At 35.8% G+C, this 27,303-nt stretch overlaps 1 protein-coding gene across 10 annotated transcripts in view; it reads left to right on the forward strand.

The window, feature by feature from the left end:
- Cep170 (centrosomal protein 170) overlaps nt 1–27,303 on the forward strand; it is an 84,881-nt gene that overhangs the window by 3,224 nt on the left and 54,354 nt on the right. For all 10 annotated transcript variants that reach the window (XM_038348698.1, XM_038348699.2, XM_038348700.1 and 7 more), the window contains exons 2-6: nt 17,164–17,308; nt 18,171–18,260; nt 21,757–21,835; nt 26,335–26,393; nt 26,480–26,639. In XM_038348698.1, the coding sequence (XP_038204626.1) occupies nt 17,204–17,308; nt 18,171–18,260; nt 21,757–21,835; nt 26,335–26,393; nt 26,480–26,639 (493 nt within the window). In that variant the 5' untranslated portion in view covers nt 17,164–17,203. The remainder of the gene's footprint in view (nt 1–17,163; nt 17,309–18,170; nt 18,261–21,756; nt 21,836–26,334; nt 26,394–26,479; nt 26,640–27,303) is intronic.

The following is a 27,303-nucleotide window of genomic DNA, read 5'->3' on the forward strand; positions in this document are numbered from 1 at the left end:
AAACCAGAGCTTACGAATAAGGTTAGTCTGACTAGACAGCTTGTTCCAGGGATCCCGGTCTTTACCTTTTAATATATCTTCCCCCACACATTACTATATCTTCATGCCCACTCAGCATTTGCATGGGCTCTGGTGATCTGAGCCCTGTCTGGTCTTCTTACATGCTCGGCAAGTCCTTTAATTGGACCTTGTATGGTTTATCCACTCAACAAAATTCTGTTCCTGATAAATATTTTTACTAATGGATGCATAGTGACTTTTGTCTTCTGTCTTAAACATAAGGTTGCTAAGCAGTGTCCTAGTAAGAATCTGATAGGTGATGGTAAGCTGTGAAAAGCTGTGAATTATTCTGAGTTAGCTACACAGCTCCAGTGTTTGGTGAGTAGACGATGGTTAAAGCATTAAACATTGATCTCTTTCACACAGAAAATGGGGTCATGTTTAGTGGAGTAAAAGCACCAGACCATCTTTTCTCTTTTAATTTTCTTTAACAATGAAGATTTCTAGTAATTACCCATGGCAAAGTGAGCTTTGATTTGCTCTAGTGTTTTATGAGGGATGTGTTCAGTAATGAGTTCAGTTTTTGTGGTATAAAAAGAATAAGAAAACATCTGTGATTGATTAAACTGGATATATTAACCGGTTTAGCTGAAATGATTGTGCAACATGATATTATTTTTTTAAGGCAAAGTAGCATAGCCAAAATGTATGACACCCACTTACATGTCAAACAAAAGCATAAAAGAAGCTAAGAGGAGGAAAGCTAAGATCATATAAATTACTTACAGACAAACAGTGACTGAATAGAAGCAGGAAAGAATCTCAAGCATTGCATAGAACTGAAAACCAAGTGAGACATGACAGAGAACAAGTATCCATTTTAGTGCATTAGTAGTAAAAGCTGTAGAAGACATTTCTCTTTGGGGGCATGGTGTTATTGAGAAAGTGACTAATACCTACCTGCATGGAACACCTACTAAATGGTAGTTTTTGCAACATTTTTTTAATCAAGGTATCGTGTTATACAATTAAAATTGAAAAACTAAAAGAGTTGGAGAAGTGGCTCAGCAGTTAAGATTGCTAGATGCTCTTGTTTAGATCCAGGTTTAGTTCCCAGCTTCCATGTAGTGCCTCACAACCGCCTGCAACTCCAGCTCCAGGAGTCAGGTACCCTCTTCTGGACTCGACACCAGGAACACGCATGGTCAATATCTGTACATGCAGGTAAAACACATAATATTTTTAGTGAGCTCTCTTTTTAAAATTTGGAAAAAAAATTGAAGCACAGCATTAGTAAATAGCTGTTTCTGTGACACACATTTCAGAATTGTTGAGTCTGTAACTGAACTCTTGTCTTTTAACTTAACCTTTTCCTGTAAGTTTAATGATGATACCTATTCCCTTATTGACATTGACAAAATGCTGGTGTTGGAAGCAGTTTACAAGTCTTCTGTACAGTGTGCCCGCACAGCGTGCACATCGCTAATATTATTGAGACCCATCTTCTCCGTGTACTCTTCCCTGGGCTTGCAAGGAAGCCCATTTAACTTCAGAAAGTTTAATGGAAGGTTGTTTCCAGAGTCCTAGGCCCGAGGAATTCCCAGCTAACCAGGTTGAGCCATCTACTGCAGGAGCATAGAGAAGAGAGAGGTGAAACCAGGAAGGAATTTTTCTGTGTGGCTATACTAGCAAGGACTAGAATCTACATACTAACCCGTCTTTTGGAGAATGATTAAAGTAGCTCTGGAACTATAGAAGATAAGGATCAAGTGGGGAGCCAGAGCCTGATGTAGCCAAACTGATCTGATAGATCGTTATCTGGCTCTGCAGTGTCCTGTTGGCACCACGAAATCATTGATGCTTGAAGGGACAGCTCAGTTCCTTTTAGGGGATGACTGCTCCTGTTTAGGAGAGCAGCCTAGGATCCTTTCAGAAAGTGTAAGACAGCAGGCCTCAGTGTTCCTACAATGCAAGATATTGTAGAAAGGGACTTGACAGAATAGACGGAGGGAGCAAAGTGAGATCAGTTGGGACAGTAATTGTCTTTCTTCAGGGGAAGCAAAAGATAACTTCAAATGAGCCATATTGCAGTTTTTAATATTTATATATATATAAGTTCATTAATTATAATAATGGCTTTTGTTATGACATTTCATACGAGTACATAATATATTTTGATTCTCTCTCTCTCTCTCTCTCTCTTGTGTGTGCACGTGCATATATAGAACCTAGGGCAGTAGAAAGGAGCCTGTGAGAGGAAAATATGATTGTTGAGGGAAATGGGAAGGTAGTAGAACACATGTGAATTAGAAGGGTTAGAATGCTGGAGATGGAGAGTAGGGAGTGAGGACAAAGAGCTGGGGGAGAAATTGGAAGTGACAGTCAACCATCACTTAGGTATAAACAGCCCCAAATCTAGTGCTGGTTTTGCTATCTGACTTCTTCCTGTTAGTTGTAGCTGCTGTCTTAAGAACAATACACTAAGACTTTTCTCAATAATTTTTTTCAAAATTACCATTTGCAGCTTCATATTGCAGTAGAGTCAGTGCTTCTTTTCCAGTTTAGCGTCCACATTCACCTCTGCAGTTATGGTCTGGCTGTAGAGTATAGTGACCTGTTGCTTATTTTACAACCATGTATTTTTGTTTGCAGTTTGAAGTTGTGTCACGTCTTTAGCAACAGTAATGTTTTTCCAATTTCTGAGAAATGGGGAAGGAAGGGGAGTAATATAGTTCTTAAAAGTTACCTTATTGTAATTCAGGATGAAATTGTGTACTTCTGCTAATGTTAAAGTTCTTTCTTTTGAACTGAAATTGTTAATAAGTGGCAAGCTTTCTTTGATACTAGCTGTGGGTTTTGTTTTTCTAGTGCTTTTAGCCTTTAGAAAGTCAGCACCCTTATGGTTCTCATTTTGTTTTTTGAAATGTTTGAAAATGGCTGATGCAGTCTATATAAACATCATTATATTTACCTAGGTTTCATATACTCCATTTATAAATAGGTAATATTTCTGAAGCCATGATTTATCCTGACCTACTACTAACTTTTATCTTTTTTTAATGTGAGTATAGTTAAAAATCTGTTGGGATTTTCTTGGATCATGATTCTGTCTTGTCATCTAAGGGATTAGTTTCACTTTTTGACTTTTGAACATATATAAATTTAGTAAGTCATATCTCTATTGTCATCATCCTTCCTGTCCATGTTCTTGTCATAGCCAAGGATAAAGCCATCCAGATTTATAAATAGAATCAATGATGCATAAAATATGCTGGGGGTGGAGAAGTAATACAGAGGAGATGAAAATTATTTGCATAGTTTTGGCTTTGTTTTCTTATTTCCCTGAGTAACAGGAATTGTATGAAACTAAGAGTTTGGAGGCTATGGATAATAATATTATATGATACTAAAGCTGAGTAAGGAAGGGTGCTGCGAAGATGAGTTCACCAGAACCAAGAAAGGCCTTGCTGTGAGAAAGGATGTGACACAACTTTAGACTGCATGGCTTGAAGCGAGACAATAGTTATATTCTAACTGCATTTACACTGTAGCTACAGAATTGAGCTTGGAAACTAGATCAGAATTTTAAAAAAATAGCACTGACAAAACTTTGGCAGAAAGGAAAGGCAAAGGAAACTGAAAATTATCAAAATTAAAAAGTGAGTGATGGTTGACTTTCCTTTTTTTCATTTTCAGTGTCAGTACATACAAATTTTTCAAATGGTCATTTTTATAGATGATATGTAAATTCCTTACCCCAGTTTTGTAAATAAAGAATTATCACTTTCTCCTATGCAGTTAAATAACTTTATTATATTTTATTTATCCCTCAGTTCAAAGAAATACAAATATTCTTAACTCTCCTTCCATCTCTGACAGGAAAGAAAGCCTCATTACACACTGTATCTTGGATGCTGTTATTTCTGAGTGTTTCAGAAGTCAGTCTTAGAAACTCCACCCCACCCCCAAGGATTTAACATTCCATCTTAGTTAGGGGGGAAAAGGCATGTAGGTATCAGTAGAGAATAATCTCACATGCAGTGTGGTTCTTCAAGGAATGGGTAAGTAACTTTGAGAACAAAGAGACCACTGTGATTGAGATGCATGAGAGGAGGGACGAGTAGGAGGAATTAAGACTGGAGGGAGCTTTTATTGCATGATGTTATTTAAGTGCCGTGGGAATTTATCGAGGGCTTTGAAAGGATTGCCCTGTTCTATAGATAGTGGCTAGAGGGGAGCAAGTATGGGAATAAGATGAACTAAGAAATAATTGGAGTGATCTAGACTAACTTTGTTTAGAGTAAATGTGATGGCGGTAATGAAAGCTGTCCATGTCTGGCTTTACAGAATCAAGAGCTGGGATTGATTGTAAACTTAGGGATCATTACTGAACATCTAAGTAACCATGTCAAGTAACTAATGGGATATATAAGACACAAATTCTGAGGCGAAGGGTTAAAGATATATAAAATTTAACTCCACTGGTAAACTGGAAGAGTGCTGTGGGACAATGATCTGTACCCTGTCACTTGTATTTTAAATAAATGCTGATGGTCAGTAGCCAGGCAGGAAGTAGAGGTGGGACAAAGAGAATTCTGGGAAGAGGGAAATTTCAGTCTGCAGTCGTCACCTAGACACAGAGGAAGCCAGACGCAGAGGAAGCAAGATATGACTGCCTTGCTGAAAAAGGTACCAAGCCACATGGCCAACACAGACAAGAATAATGGGCCAATATAACTTATAAGAGTTAATAAGAAACCTGAGCTAATAGGCCAATCATTTTATAATTAATGTAGACCTCTGTGTATTTCTTTGTGACTGAACAGCTACTTGACCAAGCAGGACTGGGTGGGACAGAAACCCCTGTCAACAAGAGGCCCAACATTTGGGACCCTACATTAGAATATTAGCACTAGGAAAGATTGAAATGCAGTCAGAAATACGAGAAAATTACATGTATGTGATGCCCCAGAAGCCAAAGGAGGATAGAATGTTTGAAGGTAAGAGTGTTCGGACACTGTCACATTAGGTACTTGAATGCATCTTAAGAAATATAGTACCCTCTCACTGGTGGTCTCTTAACACTACTTTAATAGAGCTTTCTTTGTTCTCATTTATTAATGAGAATGCTTGCAATCATTCTTCCTCTAAGTTAGCCATCTGTATCCTTGAACACAGTTTGTTCACAAATAGGGCATTGTTGATTTTAGCTAGACTGACAGTGATCTGTTGGTGAGAGTTGATCAGGTGCCTCAGTGTTACTGGTAGTGCCATACTGAGTCCATTACTTTATCTCAGAAGCTCAGTTTCTTCTGCTATATTTAGTTAGTGCTGGGCTATGTTCTCTGAGGCTTATTATAAAAAATAAACAAAATATTTAATTACAGATTTTGCTTTGCATACAGCCTCAAATTGGTTGCTACCTCATAAGAAAAATCTTTCATCGATTCCGTAGAAGTAATATTTACCTCTCATGGGTTCTGTCTCATTGGGCAGTTTTGCATATCATTTTATAGCATTCTGTGGCATAGAGAAAAGGGCACAATTCCAGGAAGAAGAAAAGAACAAGCAAGCTTTTAGATAACTTTCTCCAATCCTCAACTAATCTGTTCCAAACTAACCTTATTTTGTTAGATGGCCTACTGGGTAAAGGCTTGTTACATGGAATAAAGGATAGCAAGTCAAACCTTAAAGCTTAAATAGGGGTCTTGTACTCCAGACAAAGAACTAGAAAACTGATCTGAACAAATTCAAGGAAAAGGGAAAAGAGAGCCTACTGAACAAAAAGGAATTGAATAAAATATTCAATTTATTGGAAAACACATTGAAAATAGAAAACTTTATGTGGTAAGCTTCATGAGACAGGGAATACATGATTTAAAACTACAAGAGCTGAAGGTATAGCGCAGTAGTAGACTCTGCTTAGGATGTGAGAGACCCCATATTTGGTGTCTAGGATCACAAAGTAGACAAGCACACACAAATGCAGTTATCCTCTCAGTATCCAAGGGGAATTAAATCTTCCATTGCTTGAGACCTTTAAATAAAATGGGATACCCTTTACACCCATTAATATCTTCCTACATACTTAGAAAAAATTCCATTTATTTGTGTGTGTGTGTGTGTGTGTGTATGTGTATCACGAGGAGGCTAAAGGATATCTTGGACAAGTCAGTTCCCCCTTCCACCATGTGAGTTCCAGGAATTAGTTCTGGTTATCAGCCTTGGCAGCAAGTGTATTTGTTCACTGAGTTTTCTCTGCTTGATCCTCCTATATACATCATTTAAATCATTTCTGTATTACTTATATTGCCTAATACAATACAGTGTTTCAATATAATACTATTTAATTATTTGTATTAATAGTATTTAGTACAATACTATTCTCTGTCGCTTGGAAAATGGTGGCAAATGAAAAATGTCTGTATATATTCAAAACAGGCAAAATTTTTCTCTCCTTCTAGTATTTTTCATCTGAATTTATTGAACCATGAATTTGAAACCCATGGTAGTATGTGATTGAGTGTGTCCGGATATATTTTGAAGACTACTGTTATTTGCTGTGGTTGCTCAAGAGAAGTCTTTCTCGTTGTATAACTAATGCATTGCAGAGTAAAAAGCTTACTGTTTTCTTATTCTTTTACAGATTTAAAAATAATTCTTATACATTGTAGAAAGTTCAAAAAGCACACACATTGATAACTCACTAGCCTTTATTATCTCTGTAACATATTGTATATTCTTATTTGGCATGATTCTATCTTGGGGTTAGACTTTTTGAGTATTTTTTAATTTAAATATTTTTATTAAGTTGGAAAAAATTATAAAAATTTTTGTATAGGCCTAGAGATAAGGGAAAAATCTCATTTTAAAATGAGTATGAGTTTTAGGATTCTGCATTTGTATTTGCATTGGATCCGATACAGTTCTTTCAAGCCAAAGGAAAACAGTGATTTCTACACAGATCAGAAGTGTCCATTCTAATGTTTACAATTTTTAAAATGCAATTTCCATAAATTATAAATAAGTTATGTATTTAATAAGATGAACTCATAGTTGTGAAAACTCCAAAGGCTATTACCAAAGTTCTGGCACGTTAAATACCTACTAAAGGTATTTTCCATAGAGATAGCATCATCTAAGTATGCAGTGGATAGATGAGCAAGAGGACCGACCCTCCCTCAACTTCTATCTTTTGTATGAATACTGATTCTTCTCCCTCCCAAAGGCCACACCTCTCAGTTGTATTGAGGATGCATTAATTGTGAAAAGGATACTGTCTTAGTTATTTTTTGCATTGCCGTGTACAAATGTCTAAAAGGAAGAATGTGAGGAAGGTTGTGCTTTTTGTTTTTCTTCTCAGTTTTACATGGTGTAGTCCCATCATGGGCAGGGAGAGCCTGGTAGCTGAAATGTTCTGACTCATGGTAGCAGAAGCTTAGAGTATGCCATTTTCATGAGTTGGCATATTAGAAATCAGAGAACTGGCTAATAAACAGGAAAAAAGAAAAACTCCAGTTCTCAGGCCTTAGTGGCCTTTATCATCTAGGCCCCATGCCTCAAAAGTTTTTATGCACTTCCCAGACAATATTCAGACACATGAGGCTGTTGGGGGACATTTAATATCTAAACTATAACAAATACCTTCATTTAAACCGTAGCAGAAAGTCAAAGAAATTGAAGGATATGGATGCTATGTAGTTGTAGAGATTGAAACCAGAAAAAGAGAAAGGGTAGACAGGAGGAGATAAAGGTGGGATTGGAGTTCATTTTTGGAAGGCAAACAGTTTTGTTTTATGGGTGATAGGGTTGACATGAGTTCACCCAGGGTCAATTTATTATTTTCTAACAATAATTGTTCTTAAACTTATTAATATTGGGGGCTAAGGAAATGGCTCACTGATAATTTAAGCACTTAAGTGAGCAAGCGTGAGGGCTAGAGTTCAGATTCTTAGAAACCCACATAAACGCTGGGTGGGTATGGAAGTCTGCTTGTAATTCAAGCTCTGGAAGGTGGGATTACAAAAGTAGCCATATTGGTGAATGCTTGGTTTAAATTTGAGACCCTGCTTCAATAAATAAGGTGGAAGAGCAATTGAAGATGATTCCCAGTTTTACATCAGGCTACCACATGTATGTGCTCTCATGTGCACTCACATGGACGCCACACACATACCATTACCATATTAAGCATTTAGTCTAGTAAATATACACAATACTGTACAGCCATCATCACCATTCACCCGCAAAACTGAAATGTAACTTCTTCAGTGCTCCCATCCCCAGGCCCTGGCAACTACTACTATGTCTCTACAATTTCTGCTACTGAAAATACCCATATAGTTAAAAATCACATTGTGCTTACCTTTCTGTGAATGGCTTATTTTACCTAGCTTATTGTCTTCAGGTTGATTCATACTGTACCAGGCATCAGAATTCTCTTCCTCTAAAAAATTGTATATACCTTATTTTGTTTATTCATACATCTGACCATGAACACTTGCATTATTTCCTATGTATTGGCTATTGATACCAGTAGTCATTTATCTGCTTTAGCTGTTTTCTGACTCAAAATTACATAAGTTGATATCCAAATGAAATAATACATCCAAGTATTTTGTGTTGGCTATGTCTAGGGATTATCCCTTTTAACAAAATCTCTGTATTTCATCTTTTCAGAAATTATCACGTTATACTGTTACTAATGAGTTCTTAGATAGTTAAGTCCTGGATTCAGGTAATAGTGAGTCTTATCACCTTAAGGTGGAGAACCAAAAGAATACAGTCTAGTCTATAAAAGAACAGACTAAGAGACTAAAGATGATTCAGAAATGAGCTGAAAGATGAGAGTTCATTTTTTTCTAATTTATTTGTAAATTCTTTGCTGCTGCCTTTAGAAATGAAAGCACAAAACTCTTTATGCTCTTTTGATTAGATCAAAAATTTCCTTTCCTACGTAAATTATCAGCTTATCCATAAATAGCTGAAGTATGTTATTTCTGATTGTGGAACTGTAGTAACTAGAGTAGCCACTAAACACCCATTTAACAAAAGTTATAGTCTTTTTTTTTTAAAAAAAAAAAAAAAGGCATATCACGCTTTACATTTTCCCTAAGCTAACGTAGAAATCTTGGTAAGAACTTTTAATACCTCCGTCTTACAAAGGTGTAGCATTTTTCTGGCAGGACATTGAGGATTTAATAAAGTGATTTTATGAAGGAAGTTTAAGTTGCTTGCTTTTCTTACAAAATTGAAGTTTTCTTCTGAAAATATATATTAAAGTTAGATACAGAATAAGGCTTGATACTTGGAATGCCATCATCATTTTTGGGGGGAAGTAGGACTTTTTAATGCTATTTCAAATGTGAGTTGTAGATTACATTTGTCCATAGTTATTTATTTTAATTGCTTTTAAAGAAGAATCCTCGATTTATTACAGCTAATAAAGGTAAAATTTGGAGCATTTATTCTAAAACCATCACGAATATGAGAGCATATTTTTCTTGCAAAAGTATTCGCACTGCTGGTTTTTTACATGAGTGTGGAGTCAGTATCTTGGTAGGAATCCAAAATCAGCACAGCTGTTATTTTTTTGTGGGAACTGTACAAATGAGGGTGGAGTTGCAAGTAAATGAAGTTCTCCCAAGAGTGTTTTTCATCATCTGTCCCAGATTAAGTTAGCTATACAGCAGAGTTGAAATTTTCGATGTTGTATGGTTTTGTTACTTTCTCAGAGCTACAGCCTCTGACTGTCCAGCGCAAAGAATACCACCCTAAACTGTTATATCTTCCCTTTCTCTTTGGTTTGTCAGCAAAGCTGCTTCAGTTTATTTAGGTATTTGTTTAGTTTTGCTTCTATGAGATTAGGTACTTTTTCTGTATTGATTTTCTACTTTCTCCATTATAATATTTAAAACTTGGAAATGAAAAAATGGATTAATTTTTCTCAAATATCTATAATACTGAAGAATTCTTGGGAATTGATAATTAATATTTCAGTTTGTTTTCAAGAAAACCAGGATTTTATTAAGACAATATATTTATACTTACACATGTTCATTTCTTACATGTGTAATTCCTAGAAATGGTTAATTTGTGCTATTCTGTTTCATAACAAGGTAGCAGAAAATTGTGTCTATGGTTTTGAAACCAGAGTGGCATTTTGTTTGATCCTTAATCCATATGTCAAATTCAGCTTTAGCTATTTCTTCCATTTTCAAATACATGGGGCCAAAAATCAAAGAGTTTAATTTCAGATGTATTTTCTGTAAGAGCCTGAGTTCAGGGCCAGAAGTGAAACAGGGATCTCAGTTTTGTGCATTTAGTTAAAGTTTTTGTGTGTGTGTCTTTTAAATGTTTGACATGATGGGGGAAAAGGGACATGGTATAAGTTATAAAGTCTTAGGAACTAGTTCATGCAGTAACTTATTACATTTGTTTAGTTAGGAGTTTTACTGATGGTTAAAAGACAAATTTGGAATGTGAAATTTATCACTTTATTTCTTTTTGTTTAAATTTTCATTTATTTTATTAGGAGAAAAACATATCCTTTGTAAACAGGTAGTCAGTGGGCCAAGTCTTTAGAGGTGGTTGTTTCTCGTACCTCCTGGTAACTGATAAAAGGTTATCACATGATAAAATGATAGTATTTTATTAAACTAGAAAGGTTAGAGAAAAGTTCTTTCTGCTCTGAAGACTGATAGCCAGCTATTTATTTCTCTGCGAGAGCAGAAATTGCAGGGTAAGGTAAGCATTATTCTGTGTAAAGCCATCTGGTGATGAGTCAGCCAGCTGCTTCCCAGCTGATAGTTAAGGATGGATTTAACATGTGGCTTAGCTCAAGTAATTGCATGCATTAATTATATACTAGGTGTGCGATGTAAGGAAGCCAGAGTTTGTGGCATGGATTGCACAATGCACTACTTCCTAGTTCTGTGCCAATGCCGTTGTCCATCTCAAAACTTCATTATAATAATTTGCATCACTCAGACCCCTTGACATCAGTTCTCAATTTGAATTACATGTAACTACAAGCAGCATTTAAAAAATTATTTTTTTTAGTAACAACATAGTAATGGGTTTCCCTCTGGCATTTTCATACGTACTTTGAGCTTCTTCCTTTCCTCCCCTCCCTCACCCTTACTCTTTCTCTTCCTCTATTTTCTAGACCCCGTTCCACTTTGTTTGAGACAGGGTTTTCTCTGTATAGTTTTGAGGCCTGTCCTGGAACCCACTCTGTAGACCAGGCTGGCCTCAAACTCACAGAAATCCACCTGCCTCTTAAAGGCGTACACAACTACTGCCCGGCTCACTTTGTCATTTTCTAAAACCTTTGATGTGTGTTATTTTGGTTGCTTGTTCTTGAAACAGTATAACTATGTAGAACAGACTGGCCTGAACTCAGATCTGCCTGCCTCTGCCTCTACTTCTGCAGTAGTGGTTTTAAAGGAGTGGTGAATAAAAAAATAAAACCTTAACTGCTGTCAGAGCTTCTTCAGCTGCATGCTAGATTGCCATGTGTGATAGTTTGCACTATCGTTTTCATTTAATTCTAACAGCAGCCAACATTTTTAACATAAAGTGTTGGAATGTACAGTGCAGTGAAGCTGTGTGCTCTGCTTGACAACTGCACAGAGATTTTGATTGGTCTCTTTTTAGACTTTAGAGTTTAAGTATTAAAATAGTATCCATTGGATCCTAAGATGAACTGATTCCACAGGAAAGTCCAGTTTTAAAACTGAATATAGTTGTAGGAAGGTGAAAGTGTAGCTGTGGCGCTAGGTGGTGTTTACATCTGTAGCTCCCGAACGTTTGAATGTTAAACCTCTGTCATCTACTTGTGTTGGTGGGAAGCTGCTCGTTTGTGTCCTGGCCACCCAGACTCCCAAAATGATCACACAAAAATCTGTATTATTTGCAGTACTGTTTGGCTAATAGCTTAAATGTATTCCCAGCTAGCTCCTACATCCCAAACTAATTCATCTCCATTAATCTGTGCATCACCACGAGGTCATGGCCTACGGGCAAAGTTTCAGTTGGCTCAAGCAACAGGCATCTGTCCCTGGCGGCTACATGGCTATTCACTGACTGCCTTCTTTTCCCAGCATTAGTTTAGTTTTCCCGCCTAGCTCTCTTTTACTAAGCCACTGGCTGAAACAGATTTATTCATTAACCAATAAAAGCAACACATAGACAGAAGGACTTCCCACAGCAGTTGATGAAAAGCCAGGTCCTATGTGGAAGAAGATAAACTGTAAGAGATTGTTAAAGAGGAACATAATTAGAAAGTAAGGACCAGATTTACAAGTTAAGTGACCCTGAAGTGTTCCAGGTTACCTGCTCATCAAGACTTCTGGTAGTCATCACTGCTCCTTCATTTATTCAAAGTTGCTTCTGCTCTTAGGGAGAGGGAGGGGGAGATGGTGGGAAGAAGGGAGGAAGGGTGTCGGTTATGGTGGGTGAAAGGTTGCTCTAGACTAGGAGCTAGAGATGAGGAAACTCTGTTTTGGCCTCCTGCTGGCACAGGTGCGATCTTTCTTGTGTTCTCGGTCCAGTTTAGAATAAGGACAGCTTCCTGTTTCCATCTAACTGTGCAGCATTCTCTACAAGGCTGAGTTCCCTGAAGCAAGATTCTTTTGTTTGTTTGCCCTAGCAACCTTGGATTTGGTAGGCTTCTCAATAGGTGTGTGTATATACTTAAGAATATCATATGTTTTAATACATAGATACTTGCTATAGCATTTACATGAGTTGAACTTGTCTGTTTCCTCAACATTAATTTTTTTTCCTAGTGTTTTGGAATTTATATTATCTATGTAATTTAATAGATATAATATGTATTTATAGTAATCTTATGCAGTAGTATATGGAAGCTTCTTGCTTCCATTGAACCATAAATTAATCATTGATTGACCAGCCTCTCCTCATCCCCCCTCTCCTGGCTATTCCTGGATTCTGGTATCCACCATTATATCTTCTACTTCTGTGAGAGCAATGTTTTCAGATTGTACATACCAGTGAGATTTTATAATACTTTCTTTTTATGTGCCTAGCCTATTTGACTTAACCCAAGAGCCTCTATTTTCATCAGTGCTGGGTCGAATGGCAGGATTTTTTGCTTTATTATGGTTGAGTATATGGACATTTGGGTTGTTTTCTTAGCTGTTGGAGTTAGTGCTGCAGTACACATGGGAATAGAAATGCTTCTCCCTTCTGTCTCACTTCCTTTGTATATAAATATGCCTGTATATGGGGGTTGCAGCATCATACAGTGGCTCTATTTTTAGACTTTTAAGAACCTCCATAATGCTTTTCATAATAGCTGTGTTAATTTATATTCCCAACTACAGTTACTACCAGCACTTATCTTTGGAGTAGCTACTTTATGGATTAAGGTGGTAGGTAGTTCATTCTGGTCTTGACTTTCATGTTCCTGGTGTTTACTATTGGCCACTTACATGTCTTCTTTTGAGAAGTGTCTCTTTGGGTCTATTTCCCAATTTGAAATTGCTTGGAGCCCACATGAATGACCTACCTGTAATTCCAGCACTTACAAGGTACAGGCCTGGGGTCCCTGGTGCAGTTTGGTTATCTCAACTATCTGGATCAGTTCTAGGTTCAAGGAGAAAACCCACCTCAATAAATAGTGATCAAGGAAGATACCCAACAGCAACCTTCGGTCTCTACCTTGTTCTCTTGCCACATAACCTGTAAACACAAATACACCACACATACAGAGACACATGAAAAAAGAAAAAAAATGAGTACCCAGGGGAATGATTGTAAATCTATCTTAGAGATATTTAAAGAAAAGCAGGTAATCTAGCTTTATGTTATACTGCATCCCCCAGAAGAGAAGATACTTAGTAGGTTCCAGGTCATTGCCTTAGCCCATAAAAGAATATACTAAATATTACATTTTGGTTTTATTTTTAAAAATGTGTATTCTCTAACTTATAGTTTCAATAAAAACTAAATAAGATTTATAAATAAAATTTAACTGCATTGTTTATGTAATCATAATTGCATAAAATCAATTATATTTCAAATAATTATAATTACAGTTATAGTATTACATGTCATACTATAGACATGTTTAAAGACTATCTTATAGCAACTGAGAATTAAAAACTTTTACAACATATGAATAGTGCTTGATTAAACTATTTTTTCTACATAAAGAAGATGCTTTTTTTGTTCATGTTTGGCCCTGTGGTTTAGACTGCTTTTTAAGCTGAATTGATTTCCTTTGAATATGTCATACTGTAGTTTTCATTTTTGTTCCCTTTTAAAAGTATGTGACTATTGACCTACTTACTATTCAGTGTTTTAAAATGGCTTCTTCCTTGTAAATGGAGTATGTAAATTATGTAATATATTTACATAAGAGATTTCCTTTAGTTAAGTTCTGGTTCTCTATTGACATGGTCATGGAGACTATTCTGAAAATAGTGAAAGAAATGCTGAATACCAATTTCACAGAAAGTATGCATTGAATAGCTAGATAACTAGGGAACTTAATTAAAACATTTAATTCGGCCATACTAATTAAATAAGCTGAGAAAGTATTAAGATTTGATTGTTTTAACTTTATACAAATTGTTTGCTTGTTTTAGTAAGAGTTGTGTGCATCGTGTATGTGTACGTGACCGCGGTGGTTTGTTTTCTGTCAACTCTATACAAACTAAGGTTACCTAGGGGAGAGAACCTCAGTTGAGAAAATGTCTTCATCAAACTGGCCTGTAGGCAGCCTGTGGAGCATTTTCATGACTGGTAACTGATGGGAGTGGGCCCATCCCACTGTGGACAGTGCCGTCCCTGGGAGAGTGATCCTGGATTGTGTAAGAAAGCAGGCTGAACAAGCCAGTCTGACATGTTTCTCCATGGCATCTGCTTCAGTTCCTGCCTCCAGTTTCTTTCTCTGACATCCTGTCTTGGCTTCCTCTGATGATGCCTGTAAACCAAATAAACACATTTCTGTCCAAATTGCTTGTCATTATGATATTTATCACGTGACATAAAAGGAACTAAGATAGTGACTTTAACATACAATAAGCATTTTCCCCAGTACATTGGACGGTGTTTAATGTATACTTCTATTTTATTGTAGAATGCTCTCTTCCATTATAGTTTATTTCCTATTCAAGTGTAGCATAGTGTACATCTTAGAAAAGAATGAAAATTTTCTTTGGATTCCTAAGATAAAACTTGAGTAGTTAATACCAAGACTCTTGAGTTTAGGAGAGGAAGCTAAGGAGCCTGGCACTTAGTACCTTACCTAAGGCCTTGCAGAGGAGAAGCAGTAGAACTTCTGGGATTCAGACTCACCCATCGATCTGTTTGACTCCAGCGTTTGGGTTTCTTACTAACAATGCCGCATCCCATAAGACAATAATTGTTAGAATCTCAGTCTACAGGTCCTTCTGGGTTCCTGAAGGAAATCATTTCAGTGGTCCAAGGGACCAGATGTTTAATGATGTCAAAGAACTTTTTGCCTCTCTTGTTGCATTTGTTAGTACACATGACACAGAAACAACTGTGGTAAACTTCAGCTCAGCAGCTCAGATTAGGGCACAGGACCAGACTGTACCAGTGGTAGCTATAGACATCACTCTTGTATGACTGCAATTAGAAAGTCTAAAAAAGCCACCTGCTTATCTCACAAAAATAGAGTAATGGTTGGTTACTATCTTAAATCTTGGATTCATATTTTTGTAGTGTGTTCCTAGAACTAGACAAAAGTACTTATAGGGTAGTTACACTCAGTGTCAGACTATTTTGGTTGTCTCCAAGAAAGTAAGTTGTGTCCCTGTGTGAGTTGTAAGCTGAACTAGGCCCATGCTTTCATAAAATATCACTTTATGTCAGTGATTGGCAGATTACTAAAGTAGAGCTAAGCATTTGTCAAAATGAACCTTAAAAAGTGACAGGATTTTCTTTTCAGTGATAAAATTTTAGGTATCAAGGACATCATTTGAGATAATTCTTCTTGTGAGCTTAGTAGCAAACTAATATTAAAAATCTTTCCATTGAGATGAGTGATAATGTTTAATGAATGTGTTTTAAAGTAGTGGAAATGAAAGAATCAAGTATTTTGAAGTTCTACACAATTCTGAAAACCATATATTTTCAAAAGATCAATGTATGATGTTACAAAAGCCCACCCGAGGGAAGATGAACATGTGCATAGTCTATGCAGGGTTTCCATAGTGCATAGAATCGAGAAATTTTGGCTTTGTATAGTTATTTTTACTGTCTTTAAAACACTTTAAAGATATTTCAAAGATTTAAGATAAAATTCTTCATTATCACTCTAAAACAGCTTTCCTTCTGTATATATCTAGTCCAGAATTATGGTGGGACAGTAAGTGCAAGAAGTAGAGATTTTCTATTAATTCAGTCGTTTAAAAGATAGCTCATATTGTAAGTAGTGCTGTTTTCTCAGTGGAGATGGGGCTAGAAAATGAAGTTTTTTACAAATATTAGTAATTTTAAGTGAGATTTCTTTGTTACTCTTTTAAATAAAACAAATACTAGTTTTTCAAGTATATCATAACCCATATAAAGCAGTACTCTTAGGGTCCTTTTTTATAAGTACTAGAGAGTCCTAAGTGTCAAAATTTTAAAAATTGCTACTCTAGGAAAAATGCATTGAAAGATAGAGTAGTGGCTCATCTTGTGAACCATGAACACTGAGGAGGTGGCAGCAGGAGGAATGGTCCTAACTCAAGACTGCCTGATCTGCTTAGGAACTTCTACACTTGATAGACAAGCAGTGTCTTTGGATTCCAGAATTATTCTAGTTATATATCAGATTTACTTTCTCACTTTCATTCTTTCTCGAACTTTTCCCGTAAGATGCATTTGTACTGCATAGATTTTTTTATATTACTATATTACTAGCTGTATTTGCTTGGAAATTGCAGATTGAGTCTAGAAGCCTTTTAGTAATATAATAAAAAATTTATTAATTGACCATCTACTTATTCATCTTAATTCTTTCATTTTTAAATGGACTCTTAGTGGAGTTTCTGGATTACAGCACTGATGAGAATGTGGTTTATATTGGTGTAAATGTTGATAAAGGCAATTCTATTTAGACCTACTCACATTGCTGGTAACTAGATACTGAAGAGTTTCTAATGTGCTTTTCTTCATCTGCAGGATGATGTAGCTTTGCTAAGGATTCAGAAGCAAAGCAGAAATGAGCTTGACATCCTGGTTTTTGGTGAGCAGTGGAGGCACTCGCCACAGGCTGCCCCGAGAAATGATTTTTGTTGGAAGAGATGACTGTGAGCTCATGCTGCAGGTAAATGGCAGCCTTTTCTGTATGCAAGACTAGCTTAGCTCGGCCCCGAGAGCTGTCCTCCCCTTTACAGAGCTATAGGATCAGTCAGCTATCAGATACATTTTTTAAAATTAAGACTTAAATCTCTGGCTCACCTAACTCTTGTATCAATTTTATTAATTTTATTTATAATAAAAAATTGTTTATTAAATAATTTGTGCTATTTGTAAATAAGTTTTGTATTTTGAGGATTATGAAAAAGGAAAGCTTAAAACAGAAATGTCTGCGCACATACGTGTGTGGTGCACACACACACATATATGTACACTTATCTATATTTATAGAAAAACTCATTTCTAAAAACTGCAGTTTTAGAAATCACACTTTAAGTGATAATCAATTTGGTCAGAAAATACTACATTTTGTCCCTTTTTATCATCTTAGTCTTTGGGTTTTTTATGCGGTTTATATTATAATAGCATATTATAATAGTGTTAAAGAAATCTTGCAAGGTAGCAATTTTCTGACAATAAAATAGGTAAAATAGAAAATAATTCATTGAATTTCTGTGTAATAATTTCACAATTTTTAAAATATGTAATTTGATACATCCAACAAAATCAATTAATTTACATTCAGAATTAAAATTTGAATTTATTGGAAAGAGTATTTTGGAAATTTAGATACTTTCGTCTTTAGGAAATGATGCCAAATTTATGTTTTAAATTTATCATAACACAGTTTAGATTTCATTTAATCTACTTTTTTATCTATTCCTATATTTATCAGCTGTCCTAATAATATTGTTTATATAGGTAAAACAGTTTTTGTTACTTACTTTAGTATTTTCTTGTAGTTATTAGCTTAAAGTTTTTCCTTTTAGTCCCGTAGTGTGGATAAGCAGCATGCAGTAATCAATTATGATGCGTCTACGGATGAACATTTGGTGAAAGACTTAGGCAGCCTAAATGGGGTAAGATAACCATGTGGTTTTTACTTCGGTCGAATACTTATTTAATGTTAATAAAGTTATACTCCTTATTTGTATAGTCCTCTTTTCTTTAAATAATCTTTTCCTTTCAAATAATTAAAAGGTACATAATGCATTGAAACCATACTTAGGAGCTAAAGAATAAAGAGGAACTAAGAAAAGCATTTAATGATGTGATGTGTGATAAAGATTCCTTTAGGGAGATGAGATGGAGTTTGAACTCACTGTGTGACTGCAGTTCATGTGCAGGGAAACAGAAGGTCCTGGTGGTCAGAATGTGTAAAACTCTGGACACAATAGATACATTCTCAGTTTAGAAAATAAGAATGGAAAGATAGATTTGGTGCTAGATACTGGAAGACCTCTATTCTAGGGCTGGAGTAAACATAAGGGATTTAAACATGTGCTTTAACACACACAATACATTATTGGAACACTAGGATTTGCTCTTGCTGCTCTTTCTTTGTCTTTTTAGATATATTTGTGTAACTGGTAAGGGTTTCTTTTTCTTATTTCTATATGATCTTTCTACATTTTACAGAATATTTAATAGTCACAGGATATGAAAGAAGATTGATGTATTGAATTATTTCAACATTTTAATTTTCCTATGACTCTTCTAACAAGCAAATATATTATCTTTGATATTATATCCTGTTGAAATTTGACAAACTATTTGTTTTTTTGAGTGATTCAAATTGATGCCATGAAAAATACACATTGAACGCATGGAAAACAAATGCATAAATTTTTTTTTACTTTTTAATATGCCTACTAATAAAAGATTTTAATATTGATTTTTGAACTTTTTTGGTTAGCTATTCTGTTGATTCTAGTACATGTAATTAAGTCTACATTCTTCAACTTTGAGCTGAAATTCCTCTTAATGTGGCATGAACCATTATAGACTGTCATCTTCCCCCTTGACATTCCTCCAGAACCGTAGTTTTCCCGCTCTTCTGTTCCCCTAGGAGGAGTCCAAACGGGTTAGACTTTCTTTGGCCGAGTTATGTTTCCATTCTCCTTGCCATTCTGTACTTTTTAAAAGAGTAAAACTCAAATTCTACTTTTGTTTTTTTCCGAGACAGGGTTTCTCTGTAGCTTTGGAACTAGCTCTTGTAGACCAGGCTGGCCTTGAACTCACAGAGATCCGCCTGCCTCTGACTCCCTAGTGCTGGGATTAAATGGGATTAAAGGTACATGCCATCACCGCCTGGCAAGAGTAAAACTCAAATTCTACTTCTTAAATGGACAAAGAGAAGGCCCTTACATTTAGGAACATAAACTAGTTAATGTTAACATGCTGAAAGAATTAAAATTAAAAAACAAAAACAGACAAACTAGGCACATGTGCTGTAGAGTAAAGGATATATATTAATAGTGTGGATTACAATTCCTGTTGACTCCTTCCACCAGAGCACTTGCCTCTGTACCTTGCCATGCCTAGCACATCCCAAGCCTGTCTTTTGTTGCTTTGCCACTACACAGCAGCCTAGGTTCCAGCCTATACCCGTTGTCTCCCTTTTTTCAGACTGGAGTTCCGTGAGGACATGAGTGCAATACTCAGCACATTCATAAAAAGTTGAGTGTGATTACTTTCATGCTTGTAATTCTAGCGCTGGGGAGTGGAGACAGGTGATTCGCAGCACTTGCTGGCCCGCACACCTAGCAGTCCTGGGTCCCAGTGAGACTTTGCCTCAAAAATAAGTTAGATGGATTGTGAAGACCACTATCTGAAGTTGACCACTGTCCTCCACAGACAGGAGCACTGATGAGTGCATGATGTGTGTGCACACACAATATAAATAAAACATTAAAATAAAATTTAAAAATATAAAATTATTTTATTTATGTTCTTGTCGGGAAATACTGCATGGTCCTTCTTACTAAATGGCTAACAGTATGAAAATGTTTTCTTTTTGTTCATATAAGTGCCCTTTTCTTTTATTGATTCTGGATGAAAGAAAAGTGAGCTAGAATTATCTTCATTCCCTGAAGATACACAGTGTGATTGTTTTGTCTGTGCTATGATTATATCATCATTGTCATAATCTACAGTGTTCTTGTCTATTCATTTTATAATTGAGTAGTATTTTTTTTTCTGTTTGTCTCCCTTTGCTTCAGTAGACGTTAAAACTGAGTATTTTCAGCTGCCCTCTTTAATAGTGTTTTAAAAAATAGGAAATAAAGGAAAAGAAGAAAAAATCTACAAAGATAGCATCTCCAAACTGGGCGATGGTGACACATGCCTTTAATCCCAGCACTTGGGAGGCAGAGGCAGGCCGATCTCCACGAATTTGGGGCCAGCGTGGTCTACAAGAGCTAGTTCCAGGCTAGGCTACAAAGTTACAGAGAAACCTGGTTTCAAATAACAAAAATAAAAAAAAATAGCATCTCCAGATGTCCTCTTAGGAAGCTAATGCAATATGTCAGGCATTGCAGTAAGGAACTGAAGGATGACAGAATGTTGATTTATGTCTCTATTGCCTTGCCGTATTTTTCTGTCTGGGCTTTTCACTGTAGCCATTAGCAACCATTCAATACTTGAGATGTAACTAAGTTAAATTCCAAAGACTTATACATATATGTAAAATACCTTACTAATTTTACTTCTTGAACTAGTATGTTTTTAATGCACTAGATTACACCTCAAATGCATTATCAAAACTGATTTTAGTTCTTGTTATAAGCCTGCAAGAAAATACAAGTAGTGTATACTGTTTGGGAATTCTGATATATTTCTCTTGTATAGTGCCTTTCTAGGTAATTCTGCTGTCTTGTTACTTTCATAATATTCAGCATTGTTAGACATAATTGAGTAAAAATAAAAGAGAAAGTAGAATTTCAACATATAGTAAAAATCAATTTACTAAGATACCATTGTGTATCTTAGATTCATAGATCCAAAGGATCCATATGGCAGCTGTAAAGCAACCACAAGATGGCTCAGCAGTTAAAGATACTTACAGCTAAGCCTGATGAACTGAATTGAATTCCTGAAACCCACATGGTGGAAGAAGAACTAATTCCAGCAAGATGTCCTGACCTCCACATGCACAGTATTGCACACATGTGTACACATACATATACTACAAATAAATAAATGTAATGTTTTTAAAGGAATGATTCTGAGAATGATGTGATAAAATGTTAATCCCTACAAATAAAATTACTAAAATTCCTGAAGCTGTTTAGAGTTAAATACTTTGTCAGGTTTTCAGCTTCAGGTTAAGCACTTTCCTAACTTCCTTTTTAGAAAAATTCCAAGTGCCAAAATTCAGCCCGGCCTCACTGTGCTTTGTGTTACCAGTAATATTGACAACAGGTTTAGTATGAAATAATTATGCTGCAGGATGCTTCGCACGTGTTAGGATACACTTAACGGTAAATACTTTTGAGTATTAGGTTGATGAATTTGACTGGAATGTGAGAATTAATACTTGATACGCAATGAAACCTTTTTCTTTCTTCCTCGCAGACTTTTGTGAATGATGTAAGGATACCAGAGCAGACTTACATCACTTTGAAACTTGAAGATAAGCTGAGATTTGGATATGATATCCTTATATAAGTTGTTGCATTTATTAAATGAATTAAAAATATGGACTGTGCTACAAATTAACATCTTGTGATATAAGGATTCACAATATTGAGGTTTATGCTTATTAGAAGCTTTCTGCTTGCTTTTCCATTACTGGTTCCTAGGAGTGGTCCTGGAAAGCTTGGTAAGACGCAGCTGCTTCCCATCTCTCTGCCGTGCTGCTGTGCACATAATTTGGGTGCTAAAGAGTGGAGCTGGGCAGGAGGACAGTGAAAGTCTTAAGTACTGTCTGCCCAGGTTCTTGCCAGGGGGATTATGAGGGCCCAAGCCAGTCTCTTAGGAGGATATAAAACATTAACCTGCCTTCCCTTCTGTGCTATCCTGCTGGTTTAATTCAAACTTTAACATATCCTATGTGGTCTGACACAAGTTTTACTAGAACGTTATCATTTATTGTGTGTTTGGATTTTTGTTTAACAATTAAAGTCTAATAATTGAACAGTTGTAAGATTTTACTGTACTGTAAAGAATAGTAGAAAGGAACCTAGTAAAATGACTAAGCAATAAAAACATTTCTATTTGTATATAATTGAAATAAAAAATATTTCTCATTATGATGGAACTTTATCTTGAGATTTATTTAAACATGTACCAAAACTCAAATAATAGTTTAAAACGTTAAACATTAGCAATCTGGTAGACTTAGATCACTTTATCAAGAGAAATTGTAGTCTCAGATAGCTCTAGCTGATATTCAAATGTATTAGCACAAGTAACAAAAGATAGAAAATTTAAAGTTTAAAATTTAAAGCTAGAATAGTTTTATAGCACATTACATTTATATTTGAAAAAGTAAAAATATAAATTAAATACTTATTTGTTATATATTCTAAATCTTTTAAAAAATATATCTGGTGAAGCTTATGAGATGGCTCAACAGGTAAGGTTACTTGCTGCTAAGACTGGCAACCTGAGCTCAGTCCCCATGACCCACAGAGTGGAGGAGAGAAAAGACTTCTGCAGTATATTGGGTGACCACTACATATATGTCTTGGTGCACATGCATTCACACATATGCCACATAAATAAATGTAAATGTTTTAAATAACATAAAATTATGAAGTAACAGTGAAAATAATTTTATGGTCGGGGAGGTCACCACAAGATGAGGAACTGTATTAAAGGGTTGCAGCATTAAGAAGGTTGAGAACCAGATATAAAGATACATAGGGCTGTTAAATTGGCAGAAATTTTATTTCATGGGACAGAATTTTCTAAATCATTTTACGTGTTAGCTGTGTTTGTTTCTGTATTAATTATACTAGTCTTGGGAACTTGTCATGCTTTATTCGTATATAAAATTGATAGCCAGTCTATACAGAAAATGCCCTAGCGTGGAAAGCTCTGATTAACACCATCACCTTAAAGGAGAGACAACATTAACATGGCTTAAGATTTGAACTAGAGAACATAATGCATATACCGTAAGTCTGTTTTCTAACTAGAGAGTTTTTCTTGTGAAAAGGATGAATCTCAGTGAAATATTCAAATTTTCAAAATTACCTTAAACTCAAAACAACAATCAAACCTCAGAAACTTGTGATCATTCAAATGATCACAAATGTGGCAGTGAAGGGGCCTAGTAAGTTCCTTCCTTCATATCTGGTAGATGCTTCCTATTGTGCATACAAAATAGAAAATGTAGTATTTGTCTTTCTGTATTTTAGTTGCCTTGCTGAATTACAGATCCACCCACTTCCATGCATACTTTATAATTTCTTTTTGTTTATAGCTGAGTAAAGTTCCACTATGTGTATGTACTACATTTTCATTAAACATTGAACTGTTGATAGACATCTGTGCTGGCTCTGTTTCCTTGCTATTGTGAATAAAGAATAATAAATACAGATGTTCAGGTACCTCTTCGGTGGGATGTGGAACACTTTGGTATATTCCCAGTTGTGGTGGATAGCTGGATCATATAATAACTGTCTTTTTGTTTTTTTGAGACACCTTGATACAGATGCCTATAATTTTTATATCAGCTTACACTCCCTCATATTTTCAACCAGAATTTGTTGTCTTTTATTTTCCTGATAATAGCCAGCTATTTTGATGTGGTAAGATAGAACTCAAAGTACTTTTGATTTTCATTTCTTTGATAGATGTTCAACATCCTTTGTGCATATATATATGTGTACACATATATATTTGTCTTCAGAACTGAACACATTTTCTCTCATTCTGTGGCTGTTTTGTTCACTCTGCTGGTAGTTTGCTTTGCTGTGCAGAAGTTTCATAATTCCATGCAATCCCACAAAGGCTATTTGCTGTGCTATCAGATCCTGTTCAGAAAGTTTTTGGCCATGGCTATGTCTTGAAATGTTTTTCTCTAGCAGCATCAGCATTTCGGGTTCTAAATTAAAGCCTTTCATCTACTTTGAGTTCATTTTTGTGCCAGATTTGGATCAGATTTCATACTTCTGAAAGTAGATACCCAGTTTTGCCTGCAGCACTGATTTTTAATAGACTGTCTTTGTTGCAGCATGTGTTTGGGACAACTTTGTCATATTAGCTGTTCGTCGCTGTGGGGGTTTGCCTCTGGACCCTCTGTTCTGTTCTGTTGACAGCATGTCAGTCTCTGTCACTTGTTCTGCAGTGTACTTTGGAGATCAGGTATTGTGATATTTCCAGCCATGTTCTTGTTACTTAGAATTGCTTTGGCTGTTTTTGGCCATTTGTGTTTTTATATTTATTTCTAGATTATCTTTTATATTTGCATAAAGACATTGGTATTTTGATTAAGATTGCATTGAATCTGTAAATTACTTGTATAACATCTATATTCGAGACATATAATTCTGCCAGTTAGGAGCATTTCTATGGACAGCTATTTTTCCAGTGTCTCAAGTTTTCATTGATACGGTCTACTTCCTTAGGTGTATCCCTAGGTAATTTATTTTGGCAGATAGATGGAATGCTTTTTTCAGATTTTTTTTTCTCAGCAAAATTTTTGTTGTTGTTTTATGTTGATTTTTATGCCCTACAATATTTCTGAAAGTGTTTAAGATCTGATGGAATCTGTAGAGCCTTTTAGATATAGAATCATCACATGTGCAAATACGGATAATCTGACTCTTCCTTTTGTATTTTATATCTTTCTCTTAATTCCTGAGGCAAAAAAGTGCTAGACCAGTAATTTCTCAATCTTCCTAATGCTGTGATCCTTGTGGTGATCCCCAACCATAAAATTATTTTATTTTGTTGCTATTTCATACTGTAATTTTGTTAGTTATGAATTATAAATATCTGCTATTCAGGATATCTAATAGGCAACCCCTGTGGGAGTTGTGACCCACAGGATGAGAACTGCTTGCTAGACGAATTTTCACTAAATATTTAGTTACATGTATGTTTTTATGTGTATCAGCAAATTTGTACATGACAAGAAAGGAAATAATTTTAATATTCTAAAGCACTAGGAAGCCACTTTAGTAACAATAAAGCTCCAGACAGAATTCTATAAGTAGATTCTTTGGGGGTAGGGGGTTCTGTTCATTGAATTATTTATTGAATAAGAACAAAAGTCAGTGGATTGAAAAGAGTATTCTTCAAGGTTGTTTACAGCTCTAAGAAGCTCTGTTAAGTTTACTGCTCCCATTACATTTGGACATTCTCTCTCTCTTCCTCCCTCCCTCCCTCCCTTCCTCCCTTTTTCACACACACATACACACACACACACACACACACACACACACACACACCACAGTGATTACAATTTTCTACCCTTAAAGTGATTGATGAATGCTTTGAATTAGTATATGATTATAAAATTTTAAGGTTAACTAATGGTAGGAAATATGACCTCTAGTGAATTGATCCTTAATAAGAAACCTCGTTGTTTTGGTATAATAATGAAAGTATTCATTATATTTAGCACTTGTTCTTATGTGTATAGACTCATTGTTTTACAATGTAATATGACCTTACTGCAGTACATGGAGGGAAAGGGGGTATTATGGTTGCATATGAACCCTAATTACAGCATTTATTTTCTTTGTATTTATAAAATAAACCTCATTTTTACTAAAGTTTATAAAAATTTGAGTAATCAACTCCTTCAGATTTTTTAAGGTTGTTAATATTTATAAATGACAAATTATGTATTTTAAGTATTTTTTCTTATTAAAGGGAGTATTATAGGCGCATCTTACTTTCCAGGTATTCTGTGAGCTGCCAGAAGAATCTTAAATTTGAGGACAGCCTGGAGACCTTGTCTACAAAAGAAAAAAAAATTTTTTTTTAATCTGAGAATGTGGTTCAGTGGTAGAGTAGTAGTCTAGCATATGCAAGGTTTTGGATTTAATCCCCAAGACCTGTATAAATAGAAAATAAATAAATACAATGTTCTATATTTACTCTTGAAGTAGGACAATTTCCAGATTATACATGATAACCATTTTCAAGAACAGGGACCAAAATTTTGGAGTTATATTCTTCCTTAGCTCTATTTACATACAAATCTCTTCACTGTAGTTCGAGGAGAGATGAGGGTCCCTGAAGAAGCTCTTAAGGTAAGCATTTATCCTGTTGTTAGCCTATTGCTCACTACAGTAGACGTCTTTCATGAAAGCTTCCCTTTGGTTTAAATGTTTTGTAGCATGAGAAGTTTACTATTCAGCTTCAGTTGTCCCAGAAATCTTCAGAATCAGAATTATCAAAATCGGCAAGTGCTAAAGGCACAGACTCAAAAGTGGATGCTACTGCCGAGGTGCAGCATAGAACTACAGAAACCCTGAAATCCGAGGAGAAATCTGTGGGTAAGTGCCCTGTAGGATCTGAAGAGTGATCTGCAATAGCCACATCTATTCAGGGGGAGAGAGGGAGGGAAGGAAGTGGGAGGGGAAGAAGAAAAGAAGCACAAAAGAAAAGCATAAATCGGGTGCTCTAAGAAACCAACTCTGGAAGCTCCTTTAAAGCCGCCAACTGGAGTTCCCAATACAAAGTCCCAGACAGAGTAGACTGTCCCTTGGGGTGAGGCTTGCAATTAACAGCACATAAAATACGGAGAGAAAACATCATCTAATAGATTGTTCATATATTCCCGCAGAAACTAACGGGAAACTGAGGCAGTCAGTTACTGTTCTCAATTAAGCTGTCTCTTGGTGGCTCAGCTTCCCAGAGCTGCATTTCCAGCTTCTCTCTTCCTCTGCAGACATTTAATATTCCGGGATTAATAATAATAACCTCTGTTGTCCTCAAGAACACATGTTTTACTTTTGGACACTTTTGTTTTCTCTCAACAATCAGAGTTAGGGGCACTAGCTTATCCCCAGACCTTGGAAGACTCTTTGAGACAAACCCTCTCAGGGTTTGAAGTAGAGCTTGGTGTCTACCCCAATCCAGGACTAGCTTCTCAGTGACCTCAAACAACACATGGTAGTTTGTCAAATAAAAGGTATATTACAGTAACAGCCCATGATC

This window comes from Arvicola amphibius, chromosome 12, assembly GCF_903992535.2.
Source record: "Arvicola amphibius chromosome 12, mArvAmp1.2, whole genome shotgun sequence".
Taxonomy (NCBI): Eukaryota; Metazoa; Chordata; class Mammalia; order Rodentia; family Cricetidae; genus Arvicola; species Arvicola amphibius.